Source organism: Kockovaella imperatae (genome assembly GCF_002102565.1).
Source record: "Kockovaella imperatae strain NRRL Y-17943 chromosome Unknown BD324scaffold_4, whole genome shotgun sequence".
NCBI lineage: Eukaryota > Fungi > Basidiomycota > Tremellomycetes > Tremellales > Cuniculitremaceae > Kockovaella > Kockovaella imperatae.
The window spans coordinates 1,187,878-1,214,923 of record NW_019028944.1 but is presented as its reverse complement, the minus strand read 5'-3'; the positions used below and the strand labels follow the sequence as shown (position 1 = coordinate 1,214,923).

At 52.2% G+C, this 27,046-nt stretch overlaps 12 protein-coding genes across 12 annotated transcripts; 6 read left to right on the top strand and 6 right to left on the bottom strand.

The window, feature by feature from the left end:
- The first annotated feature begins 11 nt into the window (after positions 1-11).
- On the top strand, positions 12-7,617 carry BD324DRAFT_621781 (putative aspartate carbamoyltransferase). The gene is made up of 6 exons (XM_022015406.1): positions 12-629; positions 670-1,418; positions 1,459-3,389; positions 3,428-6,939; positions 6,993-7,402; positions 7,458-7,617. The coding sequence occupies exons 1-6, from the start codon at positions 311-313 to the stop codon at positions 7,494-7,496; spliced, it is 6,960 nt and encodes a 2,319-aa protein (XP_021872569.1). The 5' UTR covers positions 12-310; the 3' UTR covers positions 7,497-7,617.
- On the bottom strand, positions 7,618-8,936 carry BD324DRAFT_621780 (hypothetical protein). Its single transcript, XM_022015405.1, has 2 exons — positions 8,061-8,936; positions 7,618-8,013 (listed from the first exon to the last, which is right to left on the bottom strand). Exons 1-2 carry the CDS (start codon positions 8,680-8,682, stop codon positions 7,664-7,666), a joined length of 972 nt encoding a protein of 323 aa, XP_021872568.1. The 5' UTR covers positions 8,683-8,936; the 3' UTR covers positions 7,618-7,663.
- A 372-nt stretch (positions 8,937-9,308) lies between these two features.
- BD324DRAFT_373826 (hypothetical protein) lies at positions 9,309-12,514 on the top strand. Its single transcript, XM_022012617.1, has 13 exons — positions 9,309-9,644; positions 9,710-9,826; positions 9,878-9,927; positions 9,976-10,301; positions 10,349-10,428; positions 10,466-10,937; positions 10,976-11,374; positions 11,421-11,601; positions 11,648-11,820; positions 11,868-12,003; positions 12,055-12,084; positions 12,132-12,281; positions 12,328-12,514. The coding sequence occupies exons 1-13, from the start codon at positions 9,538-9,540 to the stop codon at positions 12,408-12,410; spliced, it is 2,304 nt and encodes a 767-aa protein (XP_021872567.1). The 5' UTR covers positions 9,309-9,537; the 3' UTR covers positions 12,411-12,514.
- A 123-nt stretch (positions 12,515-12,637) lies between these two features.
- BD324DRAFT_621768 (hypothetical protein) lies at positions 12,638-14,397 on the top strand. Its single transcript, XM_022015404.1, has 3 exons — positions 12,638-13,484; positions 13,552-13,590; positions 13,653-14,397. The coding sequence occupies exons 1-3, from the start codon at positions 13,133-13,135 to the stop codon at positions 14,039-14,041; spliced, it is 780 nt and encodes a 259-aa protein (XP_021872566.1). The 5' UTR covers positions 12,638-13,132; the 3' UTR covers positions 14,042-14,397.
- On the top strand, positions 14,398-15,613 carry BD324DRAFT_621759 (hypothetical protein). Its single transcript, XM_022015403.1, has 2 exons — positions 14,398-14,685; positions 14,772-15,613. The coding sequence occupies exon 2, from the start codon at positions 14,860-14,862 to the stop codon at positions 15,310-15,312; it is 453 nt and encodes a 150-aa protein (XP_021872565.1). The 5' UTR covers positions 14,398-14,685; positions 14,772-14,859; the 3' UTR covers positions 15,313-15,613.
- A 43-nt stretch (positions 15,614-15,656) lies between these two features.
- Positions 15,657-16,698, bottom strand: BD324DRAFT_649991 (hypothetical protein; the record flags this gene model as incomplete). The annotated part of the gene is made up of 4 exons (XM_022018074.1): positions 15,657-15,853; positions 15,912-16,025; positions 16,092-16,202; positions 16,266-16,698. The coding sequence occupies 4 exons, from the start codon at positions 16,696-16,698 to the stop codon at positions 15,657-15,659; spliced, it is 855 nt and encodes a 284-aa protein (XP_021872564.1).
- Positions 16,699-17,114: 416 nt separating this feature from the next.
- Positions 17,115-18,489, bottom strand: BD324DRAFT_649990 (hypothetical protein; the record flags this gene model as incomplete). Its single annotated transcript, XM_022018073.1, has 3 exons — positions 17,115-17,166; positions 17,225-17,807; positions 17,871-18,489. 3 exons carry the CDS (start codon positions 18,487-18,489, stop codon positions 17,115-17,117), a joined length of 1,254 nt encoding a protein of 417 aa, XP_021872563.1.
- A 148-nt stretch (positions 18,490-18,637) lies between these two features.
- BD324DRAFT_373923 (hypothetical protein) lies at positions 18,638-19,540 on the top strand. Its single transcript, XM_022012618.1, has 3 exons — positions 18,638-18,851; positions 18,893-18,976; positions 19,022-19,540. Exons 1-3 carry the CDS (start codon positions 18,785-18,787, stop codon positions 19,444-19,446), a joined length of 576 nt encoding a protein of 191 aa, XP_021872562.1. The 5' UTR covers positions 18,638-18,784; the 3' UTR covers positions 19,447-19,540.
- A 460-nt stretch (positions 19,541-20,000) lies between these two features.
- BD324DRAFT_649989 (triose-phosphate transporter family-domain-containing protein) lies at positions 20,001-21,827 on the bottom strand (the record flags this gene model as incomplete). The annotated part of the gene is made up of 14 exons (XM_022018072.1): positions 20,001-20,049; positions 20,102-20,169; positions 20,226-20,297; positions 20,352-20,510; positions 20,571-20,683; positions 20,735-20,759; positions 20,815-20,898; positions 20,950-21,063; positions 21,119-21,187; positions 21,242-21,309; positions 21,363-21,410; positions 21,476-21,531; positions 21,655-21,713; positions 21,777-21,827. 14 exons carry the CDS (start codon positions 21,825-21,827, stop codon positions 20,001-20,003), a joined length of 1,035 nt encoding a protein of 344 aa, XP_021872561.1.
- Positions 21,611-22,794, bottom strand: BD324DRAFT_373168 (hypothetical protein). Its single transcript, XM_022012615.1, has 3 exons — positions 22,142-22,794; positions 21,777-21,975; positions 21,611-21,713 (listed from the first exon to the last, which is right to left on the bottom strand). The coding sequence occupies exons 1-2, from the start codon at positions 22,683-22,685 to the stop codon at positions 21,824-21,826; spliced, it is 696 nt and encodes a 231-aa protein (XP_021872560.1). The 5' UTR covers positions 22,686-22,794; the 3' UTR covers positions 21,611-21,713; positions 21,777-21,823.
- Positions 22,795-24,044, top strand: BD324DRAFT_373474 (hypothetical protein). Its single transcript, XM_022012616.1, has one exon. The coding sequence runs from the start codon at positions 22,905-22,907 to the stop codon at positions 23,736-23,738; it is 834 nt and encodes a 277-aa protein (XP_021872559.1). The 5' UTR covers positions 22,795-22,904; the 3' UTR covers positions 23,739-24,044.
- Positions 24,045-24,096: 52 nt separating this feature from the next.
- On the bottom strand, positions 24,097-26,992 carry BD324DRAFT_621719 (FAD-linked oxidoreductase-like protein). Its single transcript, XM_022015402.1, has 9 exons — positions 26,850-26,992; positions 25,941-26,765; positions 25,630-25,821; positions 25,426-25,547; positions 25,231-25,356; positions 24,970-25,146; positions 24,664-24,905; positions 24,499-24,596; positions 24,097-24,436 (listed from the first exon to the last, which is right to left on the bottom strand). Exons 2-9 carry the CDS (start codon positions 26,694-26,696, stop codon positions 24,290-24,292), a joined length of 1,860 nt encoding a protein of 619 aa, XP_021872558.1. The 5' UTR covers positions 26,697-26,765; positions 26,850-26,992; the 3' UTR covers positions 24,097-24,289.
- Positions 26,993-27,046: the final 54 nt, after the last annotated feature.

Here is a 27,046-nt window from a genome sequence, read left to right as displayed (position 1 = left end):
TGTTCTCTCTCTTCTTCTTCTTCTTCTTCTTCTCTCTTCTCCTCTCTCCTCTCTTCTGAATGCATAAACGAGTGACCAGAGCTCTCTGCTGCGTCTTGTGATCAGTATCGCTGTGCGTGCGAGCTCATCACTGTCACAAAACCCAGGTATACGGCCCACCCAAAAAAAAAAGACCATCCGGTAGTGTCTCTTGAAGCCGGAACCCTCCACTCTTTTGGAGCAAGAAGAAAATTTACAGCTATCATCCAGCTGCCTACACTCTGTATAGTAACATCATCCTCCTTCTCATCGTCGGACGACACTAGCCATCATGTCCGACATCACTCCTCCCACTTCCCCTCGTCCCATCTCTGTCCCGGCTTCTCAATCCCCTCAACAATCTACGAAACCTCGACCAGTGATCACTCGAGCCCCGGCGACTCTCCATCCAACGACAACCTTTCCTCCTGGTTCATTGCACCCCCCAGCAACACTGAAAGGTATCGACGCTGATGGCTCCTACGCTGAAGAATGGGACGACTCGCTCGCTTCGGCGGATATGGTCCTTGAGCTCGCTGATGGTCTCGCTCTCGCTGGTCACTCATTTGGAGCAAAGAAATCAATCGCCGGAGAATGTGTTTTCCAGACGGGTAAGGTAGCTTCGACTGACACAATACTGAACCGCTCCAGGAATGGTCGGATATCCTGAATCCTTGACGGACCCTTCATACTCTTCTCAGATCCTGATCCTCACCTACCCCTTGGTCGGCAACTATGGTGTGCCCGAGAGACCTGCGCACCCATCCGTCCCTAACGGTGACGAGACTTCCAACGCTGTCCCGCCTCCTACCGACTTGCTGGACTCCCTGCCATTGGAGTTTGAATCGTCCAAGATTCACGTTGCCGCACTCGTAGTGGCCAACTACCACCCTTCCTTCTCTCACCACCTCGCCAACTCTAGTCTCAGTCAATGGCTCAAGGAACAGGGCGTTCCTGCCATCTGGGGTGTAGACACTCGAATGCTCACCAAGAAGATCCGAGAGGGTGGTGTCTTGCTCGGTCGAGTCTTGGCTAGAGATTCGACAGACGGTGCTCGAGGTCGAGAACCTGGCGTTCTTGGCGGAGTCCACAGATTGCTCAATGGTCTATCCGGCGGATCTTCCTCCTTGACTCGATCTGTCTCGACTGACAACTTGTCAACCACGAACTGGAAGGAAGACTACCAGACTGTCCCGTTCGTCGACCCCAATGGCGAAAACCTCGTTGCCAAGGTGTCCACTGTCCGGCCCACTCTCTACACTGCCAGCACTGGATCAGAGGTCAAGGTCAATCCGAAAACTGGCAAGACATTGCGAGTCCTTGCTGTGGATGTCGGAATGAAGTGGAACCAAATCCGATGCTTCAGAGAGCGCGGAGTCGAAGTCAAGGTTGTCCCATGGGTGAGCACTCACAGTCACAGGGGCTCGCTAACAGGTCCAGAACTACGACTTTAATGCCGAGCCAGAGCACTATGACGGTCTCTTCATTTCCAACGGTCCCGGTGATCCATCTATGGTCACCGAGACAGTCGCCAACCTCTCCAAGGCCATCACTGCGGCCAAAGTACCCATCTTTGGAATCTGTCTCGGTCATCAACTCCTGGCCCTCGCTTCTGGAGCTTCGACCCGAAAGATGAAGTACGGAAACCGAGGTATGAACTTGCCTTGTACCTGCGCGCCCTCTGGTCGATGCTACATCACCTCGCAGAATCACGGATACGAGGTCGATGTATCGACCCTCAAGAACGGCTGGGAGCCATTGTTCACCAACGCCAACGACGGCAGCAACGAGGGTATCTGGATGGGCAAGGGGGGCAAACCCTTTTTCTCAACCCAATTCCACCCCGAGTCAGCCCCAGGTCCACGAGACACTGAATTCCTTTTCAACGTTTTCATCAAGAGCATGCTCGACTCCGCCGCCGCCGGAAAACTCGTCCCCATCGAAATCCCTGGCGGCGAGGTAGCTGCCAACTTGGCTGCACGACCACGGGAACAGGTCAAAAAGGTCTTGGTCCTTGGATCTGGAGGTCTGTCAATCGGTCAAGCGGGAGAGTTTGACTATTCAGGATCGCAAGCCATCAAGGCCTTGAAGCAGGAAGGTATCTACACCATCTTGGTCAATCCAAATATTGCCACCATCCAGACTTCCAAAGGTCTCGCTGACAAGGTCTACTTCTTGCCTGTCACACCCGAATTTGTGCTTCGAATCATCAAGCACGAGAAACCTGACGGTATTTACTGCACATTCGGTGGCCAGACCGCACTGAACGTCGGTATCAAGCTGAAGGACGAATTCTCCAAACTCGGTGTCAAAGTTCTGGGAACACCCATCGAAACGATCATCGTGACTGAGGACCGTGAACATTTTGCACGAGCTATGGAAGAGATTGGCGAAAAGTGCGCAGAATCTGCTACGGCTGTCAATCTTGCCGAGGCTGTTGCCGCAGCGAAGAAGATTGGATTCCCAGTCATTGTTCGAGCCGCCTACGCTCTCGGAGGTCTTGGATCTGGTTTCGCGCAAGACGAAGAGCAGCTCACCGAATTGTGTGGCAAGGCCTTTGCCATCTCTCCTCAGGTTCTCGTCGAGAAGAGTATGAAGGGATGGAAAGAAATCGAATACGAAGTCGTTCGAGATTGCCAAGACAACTGTATTACCGTGTGTAACATGGAGAACTTTGATCCTCTCGGTATTCACACCGGAGACTCGATCGTTGTCGCCCCGTCTCAAACCTTGTCAGATGCCGACTACAACATGCTGAGGACCACTGCAGTCAATGTCATCCGACACCTGGGTGTGGTTGGAGAGTGTAACATCCAATACGCCCTCAACCCTCATTCCAAGGAATACTGCATCATCGAAGTCAACGCTCGTCTTTCTCGATCGTCTGCATTGGCATCCAAGGCCACCGGATACCCATTGGCCTTCATCGCTGCCAAGCTTGGTCTCAACATCCCTTTGAACGAGATCCGAAACTCTGTCACCAAGCTCACTTCGGCCTGTTTCGAGCCTTCTCTCGACTATTGTGTCGTGAAGATCCCTCGATGGGACTTGAAAAAGTTCAGCCGCGTCTCGACTGCCCTCAGCAGTTCCATGAAATCCGTCGGAGAAGTCATGGCTATCGGCAGAACTTTCGAAGAGACCATCCAAAAGGCTATCAGGTGTATCGACGATCAGTTCCCTGGATTCGGCGAGCACTTGCAGATCGAAGACATTGACTACGAGCTCCAAAACCCGACCGATAAGCGGTTGTTCGCCATTGCTTCAGCCTTCAAGAGAGGGTACTCGGTTGATAAGATCAATGCCATGTCTAGCATTGACAAGTGGTTCCTGACCAGATTGGAAAGGTTATCCAAAACCGAGGACATTGTTGCGTGAGTGTGATCCGACAAGATTTCAGCTGATCGCCCAGCCAATACACCGCCACCAACGTTCCGTCTGCGCTCATTCGCAACTCCAAGCAGATCGGTTTCTCTGATCGCCAGATCGCCAAGGCCCTCGGATCTAACGAGCTCGCCGTCCGACGACTCCGAGTGGAAGCTGGTATCACTCCCTTCGTGAAGCAGATTGATACCGTCGCTGCCGAGTTCCCGGCCTACACAAATTACCTGTACACGACGTACAACGCTAGCGAACACGATGTCGACTTCGTCGACAACGGAGTCATGGTCCTTGGATCCGGTGTGTACCGTATTGGATCGTCCGTCGAATTCGATTGGTGTGCAGTCCGAGCTATCCGAACGCTCCGAGAAAATGGCTTCAAGACGGTCATGGTCAATTATAACCCTGAAACCGTATCCACGGATTACGACGAAGCGGACAAGCTCTACTTTGAGAACATTTCCCTCGAGACCGTCCTGGATATCTACGACCTCGAACGATCGAGCGGTGTCGTCCTGTCCATGGGAGGTCAGACTCCCAACAACATTGCTCTGAACCTTCACCGACAGAGCGTCAAAATCTACGGAACCTCGCCCGAAATGATCGACACCGCTGAGAACCGATACAAATTCTCGCGAATGTTGGACAAAATCGGTGTCGACCAACCTCTCTGGAAAGAGCTTACTTCGTTTGACGAAGCTCAAGCGTTCTGTGACAAGGTCGGATACCCCGTCTTGGTGCGACCTTCGTACGTTCTCTCTGGAGCCGCCATGAATGTCGTCTTCTCCCAAGATGACTTGGCCAACTATCTCACGCAAGCGACCGATGTCTCTCGTGACCATCCAGTCGTCATTTCCAAATACATTGAAGAGGCCAAGGAAATCGAGATGGACGCCGTGGCAAGGGACGGAAAGATGGTGATGCACTACATCTCTGAGCACGTTGAGAATGCCGGTGTCCACTCTGGTGACGCTACCCTCATCCTGCCTCCCCAGGACTTGGATCCTGAGACGATTGCCAAGATCGAAGTGGCCACCCAAAAGATCGGTCAAGCTCTCAACGTCACTGGACCTTACAACATTCAGTTCATCGCCAAGGACAATGAAATTAAGGTCATCGAGTGCAACCTGCGAGCTGCTCGATCTTTCCCCTTCGTCTCCAAAGTGACCGGTATCGACGCCATCGAAATCGCTACGAAGGTCATGATGGGATTGTCAGTGACGCCCTATCCTGACGCAAAATTGCCTGCCAACTATGTCGGTGTCAAGGTCCCTCAGTTCTCTTTCAGTCGATTGTCTGGCGCCGACCCGATTTTGGGTGTCGAAATGGCCTCGACCGGAGAAGTCGCTTGCTTTGGCAAGGACAGATATGACGCTTACCTCAAGGCTCTCATCTCTACTGGTATCCGTCCTCCCAAGAAGAACATCCTTCTCTCTATTGGATCGTACAAGGAGAAAATGGAAATGCTGCCTTCGGTCCACAAGCTTCACCGAATGGGATACAATCTGTTCGCTACGGCAGGAACGTCCGACTTTTTCCAAGAACACGGCATTCCCGTCAAATACCTCGAAGCGCTCGGATCAGAAGACGAAGTCAACCCTCAGAAGGCTGAGTACTCCTTGACTCAGCATTTGGCGAACAATTTGATCGATTTGTATATCAACTTGCCTTCCAAGAACAGGTTCAGACGTCCCGCCAGTTACCTCTCGAAGGGCTACCGATCCCGTCGAATGGCCGTCGACTTTGCTGTGCCTCTGATCACCAACGTCAAATGCGCCAAGCTGTTCATCGAGGCTATCATCAGAAAGCCAACATTTGACGTGGCGACTGTGGATTACAAGACTTCGCACGAGACCCATACTTTCCCGAGCTTGATCTCCATCTCGACGTTCGTGCCCGGTGCTGCTGAAAGTGGATCATCCGACTTCCTCGAAGCCACCAAGGCCGCTATTCGAGGTGGATTCACAGCGATCCAAATGCTCCCTCGAGGTGTCAACTCGATTGTCGCCGATGAGATCTCTCTTCAGCGAGCCCAGTCGAACGCATCTCGACAAGCCCATTGCGACTACTTCTTTGCCGTCGCTGCGACCCCAGACAACGCCTCGAGATTGTCAGACGCCGTTGACGCTGGAGCCAAAGTCTTGTTTATCTCCTTCAAGGGGACTGGGAACAAGGTCGCATCGATCACGGAGCACTTTGCCGCGTGGCCCGAGGACAAGCCTATCATCACTGATGCTCAGGCCACGGATCTCGCCTCCATTCTCCTGTTGGCCAACTTGCATAGCCGAGCGATTCATGTCTCGGCCGTATCTACCGCTGAAGACATCCAGTTGATCGCTCTGGCAAAGGGCAAAGGCATGAGCGTCACTTGTGACGTATCGGTCTATGCCCTCTTCTTCTCCCAAGAGGACTTTGCCGTCTCGTGCCTGCCTACAAAGAAGGATCAAGCGGCTCTCTGGGACAACATGGCCTCGATCGACGTCTTCACAGTCGGGTCACTTCCCTATGAATTGGCAGTCGCTCTTGATCAGTCCTACAACGCGGCTTCGGGCGCCGAGGAGGCTCTCCCATTGCTCTTGACTGCGGTCACGGATGGTCGGATGACTCTCGAGGACATCACGCTTCGGCTCAGCGAGAACCCCAGATCTATCTTTGGTATTTCTGAACAGGCCCAATCCTACGTTGAAGTCGAAGTGAATCGTCATTCGACTTTCCGATCTGAGGGATGGTCCCCCCTGAACGGCAAGAACGTGGCCGGTGCTGTGCACCGAGTGGTCGTCAATGGACAATCTGTCTTCTTGGACGGTCAGACCTTCTCTACCCCCGTTGGCAGAGACATCAACGTGTCTGGTCAAATCAAATCCCGACCCACTCTCCAGACACATAGACCATCGACGACAGCATTGTCGCCCAACCTCGAGCGCAGCTCGTCTGGATTCCAAGCCCTCGGCTTCCCGCAACAGCCAAAGGCGAGCAACAATGCCAACCTCATGTCTTTGTCGTCCATGGCTCCTCGAGATCTATCGCCTACCAAGACGTTTGCTTCGTTGCCGGTTCAGTCTCACCCTGCATTCACCAGACGTCACATTCTCAGCGTTAAGCAATTCAATCGAGACGACCTTCACGTCCTCTTCAATTTGGCGTCAGAGATGAGAACTCAAGTCGAGCGAACAGGTACAGTCGACACTCTCCGTGGACGAGTTCTCTGCACTTTGTTCTACGAGCCGAGCACTCGAACCTCGACTTCGTTTGAAGCCGCGATGAAGCGTTGTGGTGGTGAAGTCGTTCAGGTCACTGCTGGATCCAGCTCAGTCGTCAAGGGAGAATCTTTGGCTGACACAATCCGCACGGTCGGATGTTACGCCGATGCGATCGCGCTTCGACATCCATCAGTTGGAAGCAGTAAATCCGCCGCGAAGACTTCGCCCGTGCCGATTTTGAACGCTGGTGATGGCGCCGGAGAGCACCCTACTCAGAGTTTGTTGGACGTTTACACGATCCGGGAGGAGTTGGGATCGGTCAATGGCATCACTATCACGATGAGTGAGTTTCAAAGGATGGTTTGACCTCGGCCGATCAGCTGACACGCACGACAGTTGGTGACTTGAAATATGGTCGAACCGTTCACTCTCTCGTCAAGATCCTGTCTTCTTACGACGTCACTCTCAACTTTGTCGCTCCTCCGACATTGGCCATGCCTGATTCCGTCAAATCAGAAGCTACAAAAGCCAACGTCAGATGGACCGAGCATCAAACTCTCTCCGACGAGGTCATCGCCAAGTCGGATGTTCTATACGTCACGCGAGTTCAGAAGGAACGATTCGACAACCTTGCCGAATATGAAGCCGTCAAGGACCTGTACATTATCAACAATGACGTCTTGGCGAAAGCGAAGGAATCGTGCATTGTCATGCACCCTCTCCCGAGGAATAACGAAATCGACCCAGAAGTCGACTTTGACACGAGGAGAGCGGCATACTTTAGGCAAATGAGATATGGCTTGTTTGTAAGTGATGCTTTGAGTATTTACAGGTGGACATCTCTTTGCTGATGGTCTACAGGTCCGCATGGCACTCTTGACCTTGGTGTTGGGTGCTTAAAAAGGGGTCTAGTGGAGTAAACATCAGTGGTTTTCGTTTCCGTGTCTGCGCATCTCTCAACATCATACCTAGACTATTTTGGATTCAGCAGAATCTCCCGTCTCATTATGCATTTACAACAATTGTCTGAACAGACGTGGCCTCGCCCGTCATTCTATCGTGTCAGTCTATGAATTGAATAATCTTGTGTGCTGTAGATCATGCCTCGCGAGCAGGATCTCCCCCAAAGGCCACGTCGTGGCTGGGCCAAAGGTTTCTGCATCGTATGCCCAGGCCCAAAACTCCTGCTGAACCTTCTTACGTGGCATTGTCTGGCCCTCAATCGTTGAAGTGTCCTCTTGATCCCTGAACAGTCCCGTCCCAGCGCCTCCATGAGACCTCATAGCGACCTCTACGAGATCCTTGAATCGAGTTGCCAGTAGGGATGTCGATTCATATGGTCCGACCTGGTTCAATCTCACCGCAGACGACAGAACAGACCTTGCATGGAGATAAAGATGCAGATGCAAGCATTGTTCTGAAGTCTGAGTCAGCCTCATGGGGCTTGCTTGTCGCATTACCGACCTCGGGTCAGATCCAAAGCTGCACATAAGATGGCAAAGCATATGGACAAGTGTCCGGGAGCTTTTCCAGCTCTAATTCTATGCTTGTACTTCGCGACGAGCTCATCTGCAAGTCGGGCATTCGTCCCTTCGTCGGGTCCAACGCGCTGGGTCTGGTTCTGCTGCCCTGCAAATGATCTCACGTACAGCATCAGGATAGCCACTCCTTGAGCTTTCGACGCTCTCCTCGCAACGTGCGAGAGCAGAGACGCTTCGTGATAATTGTCCAGGGTCTCGAGCCTGTCGATGACGGTAGGCAGATCCGAGTCAGATGGGTGATCGATGGCAAGATACGAGGTGGATGCCGTCCATGCGTCGTTCAGATATGGAACGGTGGTTGAGGCGTAATTATCCATTTCTGCAGTTCCAAATCGAGTGATCCATTCGCCTATCGAGTCGGACTTTGACGCCTTGGCAGTCGTTCCAGTGGTGGCTGCGCCCTTTGATCCACGAGCATCCCCTTCGGTCGACTTGAGAAATCCATGGGTCACGTACGATTCCAATCCTGAGGATGCTATAAACCCACCGGTGGGTAGATTTGAATCAGTCAAGATATACAGCAGATGGTTGGCCGCCGAGGACATCTTCTGGACTCTACAGGAGTACAGAGCTTACGATGAGCCCAGTGAGGGTCCAGCAGATAAAAGGCATGACGCTGATCAAGGACAATGCCGTCGACTGGACCGAGTTGGTGGAGGTTCAATTCTGAAATCAGGCACGACTTGGGTTCGAGATCTGAGAGAATACGTCCGGTCGACCAGAACCGATCGTGGGACTTTGAGACTCTTCTACTTATACACTCCGTCCAGATCAGTAATTCATCACTCGCTGAGAGCGAGCCGCCCTCCAGCCTTACAGCGTCCTCCCCCGATCCCTGGCCCTCCTCCCCTCATTGATCCTTTCTGCCAATCCGCCACATTCCCAATTCTCCGTGTATATCGCCGTGCCACACTCTAATTCCAACCCTCCTCCCATCCCACCCACCCTCGTGCGCCGTGCATTCATCTCGCCTTCACCTATTGTATGAGCTCTCGCTTCCTTTTGCTCAAGAGGAGGAGGACATCATCACTCGAGGACTTCAAGGGCGGACAATAGAGGCATAATTCTGGTCAGGACGACTCACATTCCCTGTCTCTTTGCTTCTCGTCGCCTCAAATCCGCTCGACTCCTTCCAAGCGTCGAGAGTGACGACACGCGCTTATTTTAAAGGTCAGTGATGAGTCCAGACGGGGTTTCTCGGTCTCTCGCCTGGTCCCAAGCTCGACTATGTGCTCATTCGGCGCGGTGATCGTCTCCTCAGTGTAACGTGTGGCTCACGCTTCTCGCAGCAGTGACCTTTACCCTTGGTCTGCCCCTCTACATATATCCTTTCGAGTGCTCCATACCCACTTCACGACATTTATGAACCCAACAAGCATCGAAACCTCAACATTACCAATATGAGCTCTATGCGAGGACGCGGCAGAAGTGGAGGAGGAGCACCAGGAGGACCAGGTGTCGCTGGTCGAGGTGGAGGTCCAGTGAGCGGAGAAGCTGGAAATATCAGGTAAGTCGGTATGTGGCGTCGAGCGAGGGCTGTGTATAATACGTGCTTGTGCTGACCAGCCACAGACGAGGTTCATGGCGTGGAGGTCCGCCTGGCTCTGGAGGATCTCATGCCTCTTCGCGTGGAGCTTCACCGGCTCTGGCCGGTGCGAGTCCTGCGCCGAGGCAGTCGATCAATGACCAGTAAGGATCTCCGCTAGAGGTTGCAGCTGCGATAGCTGACCGTCACGACAGTATGAATGAGATGGGCAAAGTAGGAGACAAAGCCAAACCGCAACCTAAAGGCGAGCCGGACTATAGCCTGCGCGCTCAACATGCTTACAATCTGGCAGGCTTCGCGACCGATACTGATATCTCCGGCACCTCATCGCCAGGTGCTCAACGCGAGCTCAAACCTTGGATTGGAGATGAGGCCACCTCTCAAGCAACGCCAAACTCTAATGGCAAAGCCAATGGAGGGCCTGGAAGGGACGCGGAGACCTTTGGCTCGAGCGGTGGTAGCAATATACCTTGGGATCAGTTTGAAACGAATGCGAGGCTATTCGGGACCAAGACCAGCTATCAGGAGGAGCTATACACTACCAAGCTCAACAGAGGAGGTGCAGATTACAAGAAGCGGGAGAAGGAGGCCGATCGTCTGGCTAATGAGATACTGGGCGTAAGTGTAGACGTTCCTCGTCATAACATGAGCTGATATGTCTTCAGCAAACTTCTGCCAATGTCCACGTAGCTGAAGAGAGAAATCATACGGGTTTGGAGGATGATTCGAAAGGAGAGGAAGAAAAGTGAGTCGTGCACTTGAGACGGCGCATTGACCTCTAGGTATTCCGGCGTACAGCGCAATCCGAATGCCTACGTGCCTCCCGCTGCTCGGAAGAGTGGTGCGCCTATTCCTACGCGTCCGTCGCAGCCTGGTACAAATACGGCAAAGGTCAACGGCAGCCATGCCCAGACTGCCCTGTCCCCGTCCGCTCAGAACGCTCCACTACCGATGGCCAAGACACCCAGCAGTCAAGGCATGACTGTTCCTCAACCTCCTGTCCGAGGCACCAGCGGCGATGTGCCGGCCTCTGAGAAGGCTCCGACCGACGCCAGACGGGCCGTCTCTCCCCAACCAAAAGCGTCAGAGCCCGTTGAATCGCAGGACAATCAGTCAAAGCCGACAGTCGTGGATCAGTTCCGCCAATTTGTCGGTACCGAGCGCGAGAGGGTGGAAGCGAAGAAGCAGACCATGATCAAGTTGGATAGGGAGAGGACTCTGGCGGACTTTAAGAAGTTCCAGACCAATTTCAAGGTGAGCACCAGCGCGTAGCACTGGCTGACTGGTTTCAGGTCCCGCTCCCCATGCCGAAAGACATCTTACCTCTTCTCTCGAAAGATGAAGAGAAGCAGAAGACCATCGAGGCCAATGCTGCGTCAAACTTGGAAAGTGTGAAGGCGCGGAAGACGTCAACCGATGCCACTGCGTCGATCAAATCTCCCCCATCTGGTTCGGGCAGCCGTAAGATCTCCATCCAGATTGCAGAGATTCCGCCTTTCAAGCCGAAGCAGCCTCCTCCTCCACCGCCTCAAGTGACTTTACCGGAAAGCGCGAGAAATGATATCCCGCAAAGTACGAGCCCGACACCTTCAGCTACTTCACACGCGAGCAACACGATTCAGCCAAAACTGAATCCCAAAGCATCCGCATTCGTTTTCAAGCCTAACCCTTCTGCTGCTGCATTCAAACCTGTACGCTTGCTCCTCTCCGTTAGGACTCGTCTGACTATTTTTACAGGGCCAACCTTCTTCTTCCCTCAGTCCCGCATCCATTCCTCCTCAGCCCGCTATTGCTGGCCCGTCAGCCTACAAAAACCCTTTCTTCCGCGAGCCTCCTCAAATACCTAAATCCATCAATCCGCGTGACGACTTCAATCCTTGGAAACATGATGCACCAGTTGCAGCGGCTTCTTCCATCCGTCAGTCTCAAAAGTGATCCCAAGTCTTGAGCTGACTGTCTTCTAGAGCCTCAATGGCCGTACACCGGACGCAAATACGGCTCTGGCATCATGAATCATCCATTGCAACCCATGCATGTGGGTGTCTTTGAGGAAGATCCAACTTCACCGCAGTCTGGGCCGCCGATGCCCATGCCCGGCATGCCTCCGAACTTCTCCCCCTATGGATATCGCTTCGGGGTGGGATTATTTGTGATTACTCGGTGCATGTACTGACCGCGCCTCAGCCTGGAATGCCGCCCCAACAGATACCAGGTCAGATGCATTCCAATCCGATGTTCTCCCCCGGGCCCGGTTTCAATCATCTCCAAGGTGGTCCAATACCACACGTCCACATGGCAGGAGGGCAGCCTCAGCCCAATGGCAGTGAGCTCGCAATCATTTTTCCCAGTCCTTTTGGCTCACTCCATTCAGTGCCAATGTACTTTCAAAACGGTATGCCTCGTGAGTCAACCCGTATTGCAATTTTCAAGATGCTGACTCCTCCACAGAAAACCCTCAACATTTCATCCCTCCTCAACACATGCCATATAATCCTAACACACCCACTCGCCCTGGTCCCGGTGGACCGAGTCCAAACGGCATGAACGCACCCATGTATTTCTCCAGCAATCTCCCGACACCACAGCAAACACCTCAGAGTGCGTTCTGACAGGTTGTTCAAGGTCAGGGCTGACAGGGCTATAGTGCATCACAACATTCTACAACCACCTCCGCCACACGCTCAGTTCTCAACATCACCCATCCCGCATCCTCAAATGCCGCAATAGTACAACATGTTGGGAGAAGAGGAGGCGAGACGCCTGGCAGCGACAGTGAAAAGAGTGTTTGTCTCGCTTCGATCGGTCGCCTGTCATTCTTGCACGAGTATCCTGTTGACTCCAATGGAGAAATGAGACTCGCAGCATACGAGACGGGGACCTAGACGGCAGGCCGGAGAAGTCAAGCTTTAGCCAGAGCTGAGCCGCAATGGTCGTATGCATATTGCATACCTTGTAGATGTACTGACGTCGAAAATCTCTCGAGCTGCCGCCGACCCTTTGGCACCCGTTGCGCTCTACTTCCTTACACCCACACTGGGCGATCCTTTCGGTCGCCCCTTCTGGATCCTTTGTATACTGACCCTCTCATTCGGCAGCTTGGGCGTTTCGATTGGCTGAAATCCAGAGATCAGGCATCCCGAGGACATGAGATGATTTGTTTCGATCTATCGGAATGCGAATTTGCGCGTTTACGTCTGCTTGAGGTTTGGAATCCCGTCCGCAACACTTCTTTCGAACATCGGTTGGAGGAGAGATCACGACATACTATCGTTGCTGGTGGGAAACGCATTGAACCAAAGCCAGGCGACATCCTCGGCACTACTGGTACTTCCTCGTCTTAAAACGATTCTCTTCTTTAGCTTGAAGCGTCAAGGCCTATCCTCCGTTCCACCCCAGCCAGCGGTCATCCACGTCTAGCGTGGTCGCCCGATCGCGATCTTGCTTCCGATATGAGCGAGAAACGGACCGGCGATGAGAGATCACGATCGAAGTCCAGCAGGCGGACAGGGTCGAGATCAGCCAAGAGGTCAAAACCCCGTCCTCCACGAGCTGAGAAGGACTCATCAGCACCAGCAGCTGAGGACCTCGGCCGCGATCGAGATCCAGAAAAGAGACCTCCAGACCCGTTTGAAAACTATCAATACCCTAACGATAGAGGATTTCTCCGGATTCTCCTATTGCTCTTGGAGCTCCTAGGTGTCGTTTTATTGTTTGTCCTTTGCTTTGCTCCGCCTAATCTGGCGAGTGGGAGTGTAAGCGTGCTGAGGGATACTGCCGGAGAAGAGTTTGTCGGCGTACTGAGTGAGTCAGATGAGCTATCGGCCGTTTTTTCGAAAATGCTGATGCAGTCTGGGGTCAATTGGCACAGGGAAATGTTCTGCTTCAACGTGTGATCCTTGGCTTGGGGGTGAGCGAACTGAGCCCCCAAGGTACGAGACCTGTATCAGCTGACGCTGGCTTCTTTCCCAGGCTCGACAGATGCCTCCTCTGCATCTTCCGACTCTCTAGACTTTCCAACAATGTACCTGACCACTGGCCTGGCGACCCTCTCAGCCTTTTGGATCCTCCTCTACCTCCTCATCTTCACATTCATCCGCTTCGCCTTTTTCGGCGTACCTCCATCAATCGAGAGCTCAGGTAAGAGACAAGCTTGGAAACGATTCGCATATCGCGCGACGCGAGTGTGGTTAGTCGTTCTGTGTATCCTGATCGGTGCGATATTACTCGACGTGATCGTCAAGGGGAGTCAATATAGGAGTTTAGAGAAGCTCAGTGGGATAGACGGTGTAGGACCAGGCATAGCCAGTGAGTCTTTGCGATATCAATTCCAAAAGGTTTCGGGGGGAAGTATCTGCTAAATCCTCTTTTTTTTTTTTCGCAAACAGTGGTTCTGTTCGCTTGGTTATCATGCGTCGTCTGTACGATCATTGAACTTGGTGGCGAGCGGACGCATCGATTCTTCAATGCTGCTTCCTGTGGGATGGACTGGGGATGTTGTGGTGTGTTTGAATCGAGAGCGATGAACAAGGATGAAGGAGGTATAGAGATGGAAGAGAGAGGTCGCTCGGCCGAGCGCAAGACGCGATAAGCTGTGAAGTTGGTCGTTTAGACATTCTTTGGGATTCTATAGGCGGTTTTCATGGATGTTCGTATCGTTGCTGATGAGAAGTTGAAGAATCAAATGATGGCAGTCTCCGTCGTTATATAGCTCGGCGTGCGGTCGCAGTCAGACACCTCGCCAAGCTGTGCTCGCTGAATGATCTGCACCATTTTGAACGATGTGCCACATTCCAAATTTTCGTCAACATTAGGGGCAAAATAGCCAGGGATTACATTGCCTCACATCATTCAAAAGCATCATCATTCATATCTTTTCAATTCGTCTCAGAACAACTGCTCGGCGAGACAGTCTCAGTGGAACAGGGACCTCAAGCACCTTATCTTTGGCGCAATCTCTCCCTCACTTCTATAGAATACTCTATACACAATGTCAGCTAAGGACGTGAGTGCATCTCCCCTGAAGGACACACAAAGCCGCCGCCCCACTCGTCCGGCTTGAGCGCTGATCGTCGGGATTGTATATCGCAGTACTACGGTAACCAGTCAGTTTAAAGACCTCCCTTCCATTTTCCGTTCCTCCACATAGATACGGAGGAGTGTCTTTCCTCCACTGCTGATGAGGCAGGTAGCTGACGCTATGCCTCTCTGGCTGCTCCACCAGACAACAACAGGGAGGATACGGTCAACCTCAATATGGCCAACAGCAAGGCTATCCTCAACAACAAGGAGGATACGGTCAACAGCAGCAATATTACCCACCAGCTCCTCAGGTGAGCTACAGCGACTATGGGTCCACTCCATTTGCCAAGCTCACTCGCTGCCCTTCCGCAGCAATCGTATCAACAGCCTCAACAGCGTGAGTAATGGTTGCCTCACAGCGGATGGACCAGTGGCATGGCAAAAAATTGATGGCCTTGGCTTCGCAGAATACTACCAGCCTCAACCTCAGCCTCAACCAGTCTATGTCCAACAACAGCGACCACAGGGTAATCAAGGTGGTGGTGGCTGTTGCTCGGGTTGTTTAGCCTGGTGCGTTACATGGTTGCGACGTTTTCAAATCATATACTGACTGTATCGCCCTTCCCTCTCATCAGCTGTGCCGGAGGTGAGTAATCATGGGATCAACCTTCCATGCCTCGCTCACATACCTGACCCCTTGCAGCTCTGTGTTGTTGTTGTGCCGAGGAAATGTGCTGCGACATGATGTTCTAAATGTGGATACGTCTCGGTCTTGGCATCCAGGAATGGCAGGGCGTCAAGGTTCATGGACTATGGTTGCAAGGCTTTACTGACCCCGTTAAAGCAAGAGTGGTCATAGGATGACGAAGGGACAGCATGAGACATGTATAGTCTTGGAGCACAAGACAAGATTCTGACTGTCCAACCCTCCGCTTGATGTCCTCTATCTCCTCCCTACTGACCTTGCCGACCGATTTCACTTGCTTGACCAGAAGGCAGATGTCTCCTTCGCTCGCTCTGAGACATGGTCGACATTCGAATGTTTTCGGGACGAGCTCGTTCCATGATTCGGCGTCGCTCGGATCCAAGCGGTTCATAGACAATTCGCTTCTCGATCACTTCTCGTCCTTCCGCCCAGCGCATGTCGGCGCCTAGAAATCCTTGTTCAGTAACGACAAAATCCAATACGATACATTCAAAGCTGCTCACTAACCATGCCGTCTACTTTGATATTGCCTTGACGCCGTTCGAGTAGCCTCGAGCATTTGACAAGAAAGATGGAGAAGATGAAAAAGAAGCTTAGGGACATGCCGAAAATGATCACTTGAGACAAAACGACACGAGGTATATCAGCAGACGATAACCGATCACTCAGACATGCCAACTCACTCGAGTCCGCCAGCTGGTTTGTCCTGAGGATCAAGTATCCTCTGCCGATTTCTCCGTGATCCTCATCTCTAAAGTGTGGAACGGGGAAATCGGACGGTATCACGTTGGGGACTGGCCCGTATGGTCAGTTAGCTTCCTGTCTGTCACAGATGGTCAACATTGAACTCAGCTTACAGATCAATGAGCCAGATGCAGCTGAAGAGGTTTCAATGGGCGTGATTGTCGACACTGAGGTGGAATGAAGTGTGATGCTGGTACTGCTGGTACTGCTGCTGATGTTGGTGCTGATGCTCGAGCCCAGAGACGACGAAGCTTGGGACAGTGTGCCGAGGGACAGTGACGATGACGTTGACGCAGTTAAAGAGGATGGACGAACTGACACGGACGACGTAGAGGGTTTTACTTGTGTTGTCGTCCTTCCCCTTGTCCTTGTCGTCTCCTCGTCTGCGTGATCATCCTTCGCGTCAGTAATGGTAAATACATCACCCAGTCCAAGCTGTCGCCGGCGTCGCCCCCTTCTCTGAGACTTTTGTCGAGCAAGATGAGGCAGGATCATTGCTGCGTAGAAACATTGGGCAAGATGAGGGATATCAAAGGGTTCGCTCATGGTTTTTTGGGTCATGAATCGTTATTGGCCCTCCTTTGTCCTGTCACCTTTTGCGAGCCGGCGTAGTCCATGGCAGCGGAGCAGTATCACGTCTGCCTTTGAACCTGGGATAGATTGTGTGACTGCAGCGCGAAAGACATGGCTGACGCCCGCTTACAGCTTCATGTCGAGCGCGTAGATGATACATCTAGAAATAACAAAGTATACGTCGAGAAGTCTACAGGGATGGAGAGAGACATGTGTGCGAAAGATCTGCGTCGACAGATCTGAAGAAGATGCAAGGGTGCTGTGTTCGAGGCAATGAATGGTGGATTGATCCGTACGAAAACGAGTGTATCCCAACGTTCGCAAGAGTGGCGTGTGACGTTTGAGTGATGAGTGCCGAGCGGAAGGAGCGACGAGTATCCGAAACGGTTTTAGGTCAAGATCAGAGCGGGTTGCCCAAACAAAGTCATCAAGAAGGCGCTCCTGTCGGGATTGGTCTGTCAGCTCAGTGGCCCGATTCCCCGCAACATCTGCCACTCACCCCTCCTTCACTTTCCTTCTCTCTACCTCTCTGGCGATGATGGAGTCCGCACTCTCCTCCTCCAGGTCATCATCACTTCCATTGACACTTCCCGCTGCACTGCCTCCGCTCCTGTAACCCTCTTTCAGCTGAATTTTGAAGTACTCCTCATCCTCCGGCTCGTCAATGATCGCTGAATCGAGATCCAACCTGAACTCGGGAACGTCCATAGATGCCTTTGGTGATCGAGAGGAGGCAGGCTGTTGTTTCGAGTATGATCGAGACCGAGATCGGGACTTGCCGACGACCACGCTGCTCCTCCTGACATGAGGTTTGAGCTCTTTTTTCGGCATGGTGGGCGAAGCGAGGCCGGGTGAGAGTCGGATACAGCCCCAACCGACGGTCAAGTGCGTATGCGTAGGAGCGGGAGATACAGGTCTCGATGTCGGCACGGCTCGAGGTGATCCTGGGACAGAGGATGGTGCGGCAGAACGCGCCAAGAGTCGATAAGAAGCGGGAAGCGAGTGCACAGATTGCAAGTATGCAATGAGGGTATGAGTATGCGATAAGGTCGTATCGCGAAGGGCATGCAGAGTGGAGAGGTCTGGAGAGACGATATGAGTATGAGAGACATGATTGCACCCTTGGCCTAGTGAAGCTCGCTCACCTTGGAATGATCCTGGACTCCAGACAGGAATGTCGACAATGAATTCGACCTTTTCCCCGTCCCAAGTATCTGATAAGCTCCCGCCCAAGCTTCTCCCTTGACGTTTACGCCCTTGATCATCCCGAGGTTCTGGTCGATATTCCGATTGGCCGCGGCGAGAATGATCGGTTCGTTGTCTGAAGAGATGTACCACTTGCTCTGCAAATGCTCTGGTATCACCTTCGACAGGTTTTAGAGGTTTTCCACCGCCAGTGGTGCTCCGTGATAACAAGGGGGACTGATACGGTCTCACAGGAGGAGCTCGGGCGAATGAACGGGAAGAGATCATCTGAGGTGAAGCGGGTGGCGTGAGTCGGGAGGGATCGTAGCCGTTCGAATTGGATGTAGAAGGGGCCGAAGAGTTGTAAGTGGAAGAAGGCGTCATGGATGATGATGTGGTGGTTGTTGATGGGAGTAAGCGTGGAGCTGGGAGAGGAGAATGAGAAGGGGAAGATTTCGCCATGGAAGATGCCAGTGGAAGAAGAGAGGGCGAAGACGTAGGGGATGGGTTCCGACTACAGTGGGCGGATGAAGGCGCATGAAGCGCTGATGAGGAAGAAGTCATCATGGCAGTTGTCATGGCGCTGGGCGGAGCCGAGCCAGGACAAAAACCTCCAGGTGTAGTTGTCGATGGTCGTGCTTGGCTTGAACCAGCCCGAAAGCGAGCGCTTCAAGGGGAGAACCTGTTTCCTTGAAGAAGCCAAGCGAGAAGACGAGAGTCGCTTGTATGAAGGACAAAGGCTTGTTTGAGAGATATTCTCTCAACGATCAATCGTCGATCTGTGTGGGGCCGCGACGGTAAGAACAAAGGATATGTGGAATGTATGGCTTGGGGAGCGTCTTCACCCAAGGATCGGTAGGGTTTGTCGAAGCCGATGCAACGTCACTATGCTTCTGGACACGATCCAGAACGTAGCGATGATGATGATGATGGACCAACTTGTGTGTGGAATGCGCGCCTGAGTCTTTCTGACGGGAAAAAGGTTGTCAGCACCGGAAATTGGGAATCGAGGGTTTCCGAAAGCCCTTTGGAGCGAGTCGTGTGACTATTGAGAGTCACAGCAGATGCAAGTGGGTCAGAAGACCCCAAAAGCTGATGTGAGGGAGGGTAGCCACCTTCTTCTTCTTCTTCTTCTTCTTCTTCTTCTTCTTCTTCTCGAGCATTCAATTCTGGATCGAGTATCAAGTACAGATAAACTATCCAACAGTGCAAAGCCAAGGAGGTCATCGGAATCAGACTACCGGACTTCCGATCTGGGCCAGACCCACAAATAACATTCCAAGATCCGAGGGGAGGTTTAAGACGGTGCCAGTCACTCACCACCGTGTAAACCTGTTGTCAAGGCGTGAGCCTGCTTCTTTGCTCAATTGCACTGTGCTGCTTGCTTTGGAGTATATCGCTGCTAGCCAGTCACCTCTACCACGCACTCAGCGCCAACAAACCAAGCAGCCAACAAGCGAGTTTTTTGTCTATTCCGCCTTTATTTGGGTGGATTATCGGGAAACATCGGAACATCACCTCCTCCTTAATAAATGACGTCTTCCAATACTATTTATTACCCGGAACAGAAGTGACTGCTGTCTCAGTTCAGGTGCTGAACATTTTGGCACATGGTACAGTAGTACAGTAGTAGACATCAAGCCTCTCCAGGTATCGGCCTTCACAAAAGTATCGGACTAGCCTTCCAGAGTCCAGAGCCCCCCGAGCCCCCCGATCCCATCTTATGGTCATCATCATCATCCATAGAATCTCACAACGTCTCGGCGAAACGTCTCACCGAAAACTCACCGGCATCGGCCCGGACATCACCGGGGGAACGGTCCGAGATTATTTTTCCGTCGAGACCATTGCGTTTCCGTCTATGTGCCCAGATGCATGCTGCTGCTCAGAAAGATCAAACAGAGAAGAGAAAAGGTATAATAAGTTGCTTCTTATGGAGAGGAGGGATGAGATCAGCCACTCAAGGAATCATATGCAGCGAGGTCTAGAGGGACGAATGGGAGATGTCGGGTCCATTTCCTCCGTAGTGTGCACAGGGGGTCTCCAGCAGCCTTCTTCCCGATTCTCCCGTGCGTTCTAGTCATCTCCATCTACTTGCCTCCAGTCTGCTTGAAAGTAACCAGACCAGCGAGTGAAATGCTGCGAGGCCGTGAGCTGGGAAACATGCTAGCTAGGTGGACAGAGCGCTCACGAGTATCCAACAACCTGGATAGGAGTGATGGGAGATCCAAAGGCCAAGACAGATGCAGAGATCAGTAGCTGGAGTGAGGCGTCAGGATCTATCCTCGCGTTATTGTCCCCATAATCCAACTCACAATGTCCTTGAAAACACCGGCAAGGGTCAAGATGAGTCCTGAGCCAACACTGATGAGGAAGACCGCAGCAACCTGGATATATTTCAGCTATTATACTCGATACCTTTTGGCTTGTCTCTCGCTCACATTCAGCGCAAATGCGATACCGGCATTGGTGAAAAGGACGAGAATACCGACCCGGTGAAGGGCGTAAAATGGTTCCATGCCCTCAGTGAAAGGGATGATGAGCAGGTTGATGGCGGCACAAACGGGCGCAAAGTAGTGCAACGACACGATGGGGTCCATCTAGGCGGGGAATCATCGTCAATCAATCAATCATATATCTTCGTTGACGCATTCGCCCACCTTGAGCCCGTGGAGGAGAAGCTGAATCATGATCAATCGCGAGGCTTCGAAAAGGAGGGCCAAGCATTGACAGATGAATCCGAACATTTCAAAGTGCAGTTCTCCGTAAGCAGCTGCATTGGACATCAGCTGGAATAGGGTCAGGCAGTTGTGAGTCTACGCACCAAGAGAACAGCCGAGGGAGATCATCTGGCAACTGAGTGAGCAGTGTATCGTAGCTGGACGTCAACATAAGAAAGCTCACAAAGACAATGAGCATCAATCTGCCGTTGGGCTCCTGAATCCTGAATGCGAACGAGATCAAGAGAATGGCCACGGGGTTGAAGGCCTAAGCAGAGATTTCAAGAGATCAATCGGATGGGAAATATTCCTGACTCACCTTGAGCATTTGGATGAAAGGGACACTCAAAGTAAGATAGGCATAATTGGACAAGATCAGGGATCCAGAGAACAAGGCACCGATAGGTAAAATGTTCTTGACAAATCGGTCTCGCTGAGCACACATTGGTGTCAATCAAAGGCCGCCGTGGGTGATGAAAAGCTCTTACAGTCATCTCAATGTCCTTGACTCCGTCGACGAGGGTGGTAGTCCTCAGCAGTACTCTGGTAGCGATGGCCTGGGTCCATGGGTCATCGGCTGACACCCCATCTTCGAAGGATCTTTCACTCACTGAGAAGGCAAGATGCCAAGTTGTCAAAAAGACAGGGTAAGGGAATTGAAGGGGGTCATAGATGTATTCTGGGCGAAGGCGTCAGAGCTGAAGCTACCATGTTGGGAGGTTTCCGTCTCACTGTTGTACAGGATGACAGTGATGGAACAGGCCATCCAGATAGGGATGACTGGTCGTACGGGGTCAGCGAAATCATGGCGTTGCAACAAGGGAAACATAAAGGGCAAGACTCACTGATGTACGCGGGGATAGAGATCTTCTTTGCTTGGCCGGCTGAACGAGGGGACGCCCTGTTGATTTGCAGCGAGCGAGTTTTACAAAGAGAAAAAACGAGAACACAAGGATATCAGCAGCTTATCGCCTAGATGGGAGGATACGACTATGTGCGCTGTCGAGTGTCTTACACAACTCACTTGACTTCAGCGTGAGCTCCACTCAGGTCTTTCTCGACGTCTGAAGCTCTAGGCATGGCCTGATAGTACTCCGAGATCAGCGACACGTTCAATGGATAATACCATTCAACGTTTTGACATACCATGAGGGGTACACCCGATTCGGCATCCTTTTCATTGTTCGTTGAGCTCATGATTGGCTGGCTGGCAGTGTGGAGAGCGGTATTGGGCTGTAGTAGGAGCAAGCGTTTCTTCCTGTTATTTGATTCAATAATGTTCCAAGATAGATCTTTGGATTGAGAATTTGTGAGGAATCGATCCCAAAAATGCGGTGTGTGTCTCCTACACACGGGAAGGGGAAAAAAAGTCAATGGGGGGGGCGTTCGCGTGTTCAGCCAAAAATGTGCGGTGACAGGAATGGCGGTGGACACGAGTTGGACAAGCGATTGTGAGAGAGAGGGTGGGAGCGTGTGTGTCTGTGTGTAGAGATGATCCACTTCTCACTCACCCTGGTAGCTTGCAGGAGGATTTCCAGCGATAGAGAACAAAGTTGGCAGAGATAAATGATGGGACCGAGACAGAAATCTGTGCGGGAAGCCCCTAGAGCAGCTAGAGCTGCTTTCTATGTAGCACGTGTCAAAACGGGAAGCTCCGGCGCCGCATCTCCCGATCCTTTTGGGACTAAATGCCACGTCATGACAAACCGGGGATTTTTCGACTTCTTCCTGTCGCCTGCTCGTAGGTTTGAAATGCCCTGCAAGTTCATGCGAGTTTGGTATCGATTCGAACCGCATCCCTGCTGTAATAGGTGACAGGCAGGCAGATCTTTGAGACCTTTGAAAAGCTTCGTAGTCAATCGCCTTGGGACCTGGCTTCCCCCCTGCTTTCACCATGTACGCCTCACCGTCCACTCTCCAGCTGGCCCTCTCACGAGCGCTTCGAAAGACACCCCAATTCCCACTTCGACATTGTTCTCTCGATGAAATAGTGATGACGTTGGAGACGGACAAGAAGAAGTTGGAGTTCCCATTGGAGAAAGGTGTGAAAGCCATATCTTTCAGGTACGACCAGTGGGGAATGTCGAAAGGGTTCCGGTGAGTGATTCCTTTTCTCGAGGCGATTCCACTTCTTCTTCACCGCATGTCCGCCGCCTCTAGGTCGGCATGTTTCATGCTGTTGCGAGCAACACGTCGTTAGGCATTCCCCTGTACCTACTCCGTGCTGAGCTACCCTGCTGTAGATTCTTGAGCTGACACACCGCCAGCGAATTCATGAATCGTGATATCCCTCGCATCAAATATGCCAACCCTCGCGTGACCATCCACACTTGGCAATTCACCAAAGAGCCCTACCCTCGAGACAGTATCGACGCGTCCAATGATCCTCAAGCAGGTCTGCTGAAAGTTTCCAAACGTGCGAAAGAGATGAAGAAGAAACGAGAGAAGGAGAGGCAAGCACAGCTCGAAGAGGAGGCTTTGGCTCGATCGGAAGCGTTATCGGAAGCTATGAAGCGGCTGGGTCAGAGTCCACCTCAGGCCACAACTCGCGAGGCTAGAGCGACAACGGGACAATCTTCGTCTTCATCTTCATCCTCTGATCCGATATCGAGTACTTTGACCTCTTCCACATCCTCCTCTTCTTCCTCCAACAACTCCCCCACGGCTCCGTCCACACCATCTTCCGCCTCTTCTGCTTCCCCATCTACCTCAACATCAGACACATCCTCAGATCCTTCCTCCTCGTCCTCGTCCTCCGCCTCCGCCTCCTCGTCCTCCTCGTCCTCATCATCATCACCATCATCATCAACAACAACAACAACAACAACCACCTCCACCACCTCCCCCTCCGCCTCCTCCTCCATGCTGAACCGCACCCAAACCGTCAAATCGCCTAAAGAATACACTGGGATCCGTCCCGATCCGCTGGAGCTGGATAATGGGGCTTGGAGACAGAGATTCAGAGCGGCAAAAGAAAGACAAGAGTTGGAACCGACAGAAATCGTCATTGAGTATGGTGAGTCGAGTTACCGATACGGATTCAGCGCGCGGGGCGGCGCGGCGACGCCCGGGTCTTCCTATGCAAACGGTTCTTTACTTCCTCGCTGACGCTGACTGACCATTACCACCGCCTATCGCCATGCCAGATGCACGACCACCACGCACGATCAAATTCGCCGGAGAGGATGGTCATGAGCTCGTACAGCAGATCCTTGATATCGTGCACGATAAGCACGTCTTGGTCGAAGGGCAATAAGAGTTGCGGGAGCCAAAAAAAAAAGGGTGGCGGGGCGTGTTCTGGAGTCGAGAGGAGATGAGGCTATCACATGAATGGACAGTCACACAGCTGGGATCAGCTGCATAGCATTCATTGCATAGTTTTCACAGTCATGAATGTCACCATGAACGCCCGGCGTGCAGTTTATTGCGCAACCGGTGTCACCCTTTGACGATCACCACGCACATATAATCACCACACCATGGCATGCAAATCATGAGAGCCCAGGTAACAAATGCTAGAAACGCCTAAAGTCATGATGATGCCTTCTCACAAACAGCCAATGTCCCTTTGTTTTTCGATAGAACTTGACGCCTCTCGTCCCCGCTGCCTGCCTGGCTGCCTGCCTGCCTGCGCCCCAGCCCGATACGATGTCTCTAGCTCACTGCGTCGCGGAGACGACAGGCTCCTGACCAAAGTACCGCCTGACCAACTCTTCCCATATTCTTTTCTTTTCAGCCGCTGCTCCCCCTTCACCACTCATCAAACTCTTATTCTCGATCGCCCTTCGACCAAGGAACGGAATGACCTGAGACGGACAATATCGGTCAGTATTGCGCTCCCCGGGCGCTGAACACAGCCCAATCTCACCTCGTCCAATTTCCCATATGCAATGTATTTCAAAGCGATTGGCTGATTACTAGGTTCAAAGGATTCTACAGCCTTGTCCATCAAATCGTCTTTCATTCCTAGCTCAGCCGATCAGCGTTGCCTCGATTGCGATTGCCAATGACAACTTTTCCTTTTTCTACTCACCGTATAGCTGGGCGATACCCACTCGTCCCTTGACATCTTCCCTCATTCTCAATTTACCACCTTCCACCTCCTTTGCCAGTCCATTATCTTTTAGTCCTTTGAAGATGAGGTCGACGGAATCGGGGTTATGCGTTCCGAACACCACGGCGAGAGCATATGCTGGATCCGTCTTGAGTTGTTCAGACAAGGTAGAGAGGATATGCGTGACAGCCCAATTGTACGATTTATCAGTGGATGATTTACTGGGTGAGGTTTCTCTGTCTCAGCATTTGTTTCCACATTGGAATTCTGACAGACACCGCTCACTCTTTCCAGATTGGGTCTGCACCTTCCCTTCCTTCGTCCTTCCACTTCTTCCTCTCTTGCAGAAAGTAGGCACCACGAACGACCTTGAGACCCAGAGCATAGCCATTGTCTTTGGCGTGTTGGATTGCAGCAGGCAGGTGAGTAAGTTGACGAACGAGGTAGGATTGGAATGTTCCGCTGCAGGGGCAGAATGAGCGCGTCAGGAGACAGTCGTCCTTGGCAGATGGAACAAACACTCCCAGGACATGAATGACCACTCACTAGATCAAGGGACCGCTCCAATTTCCATCTTTGGGCGGACGGTTGAATTTCTCACACAAAAGAAGAGTGTAAGCGTCAAGTGCGGGCTGATACCATGTGTGTTCGGCGTCAATCATCAGTCGAACCCTACAAGGAAGCAACAATGTCAATTGTTTGTTTTTTTCCTCTATCCCTTCTCTAACCATGCCCACTCACCCATTGGCCTTGGCCTCTTCTCCCATCTTGCACAATTTCTCCCACATGGAATGCATCTCCTCCAAGTCAGACGGTCGGACGCCTTCATCCGAAGCGAGAACACCCATGGACGGTACGGCGCCCTAAGAGGGGGTCGGGTCAGGTCACTATGCTCTCATCCCTCGGCCGCCTAAACTCTCGCAAGATTTCTCAGCGTTAACTCACCTCGAGCTTGAAGATGGATTGATCAGTTGATCCCGGTAACGAAGCGAGCACGCGTGCGTCTCCAGAAGCTGGTGTACCGGGATACGGTACAGCCTCGTCCTTTGCTGAAGTGGCTTTGGAAGATTCAGAGTATCGTAATCGGAGCAGGGTGGTGGATGCCCTTTGAAGGATAGCAGGGTCGATGAGACCGGTCTAGACACCGGAAAAAAGAAAAACGATCAGCCAAGCGCTCGACTCGCTCCTCCTCCCAAACGTTTGCTGGCACCCTCTCGGTGGGGCAGTTGGAAGTTTGCATTGGCGAATGCACTTACAATCTTCAATGCAAACCCTGTTGATCCTCTGGCCCCAGCTCCACTTTTCGCCTCGATATCGTCCTCGTATATTCCAGAAGCCCTCAATGCTCTAAATACCTCGTCAAGACGTTGTTTCTCCAATGCTCTGGCCTTGTCTGCAGTCGAAGAGGGGATCGTCGATGCAGGTCCCACGGATCCATCGGTACCTCCTGGTCCACCTGCCACAGCTTTCGGAGAAAGAGGGACAGCGCTCGCAGCCGCAACGTCCTCCTCGACTTCCGCCGAATAATTCAGTACGGCTCCTACACCTCTTTCTCTCAATGTCTTCATGGCTCGAGTGCATTCCTCTACCGTTTCTCCAGGAACGAACTGAGCGAAAAAGGTGTGTCGTATTCCCCATTCTGTCAATGCTTTGAGTCCTGGCATAGGCGCTTTGGACAAGATGGATAAGATGCGAGGAGCATTATCGATAATGAAGGGGAAAGAGCAGAGCGAGTAGACAAAGTAAGATCGGAGAAGAGCGGGAGTGGAAAAGACTTGGATAGAGGGGATGGTATGTCCATGTGCGGCAGACAATACAGAGGAGGAGGAGGTGGAGGTGGTGGCAGTGGTCGTCGCTGCGCTGGTCCGATTCATAGGTGTTGACGTGTGACTTCGTCTAAACGCGCTCGGTCCAGGTCGACTGAGCGGAGTGCCGTAGGCCGGACCACGAAGCATAGGATTCAGGAGTGCCCGTGAGAGGGGCATGGCGGAACGAGGAGTCAGAGTGACCATACTGTGCGTGAGGTTGTTCGTGTGGATGTGTGCGTGTTCAGGGACTTGGACGTTCCAAGTCGAATGCAACTATTGGATCAGGTCAGCATGAGTTAGTTATCTGTAACATGGGCAACTGGTGACGAAATTCTGCCTATCAACTGTGTGACTCACCGTACGGAAAGTTGTTAGAACGAGGTCGCCACTTGTCAAAAACAGAGATCTTGCCACTCCGGAGCGATGAGCTCACTGTCGACGTTACAATGGCAGCAATGGCAGCTCAATCAGTCCAGTGGATTGATACCGTTCGACAAGACCTCTAAACGCAGATCGCTCTCATTTTCCAATTCTAATTTTTTTACACGCTTCGG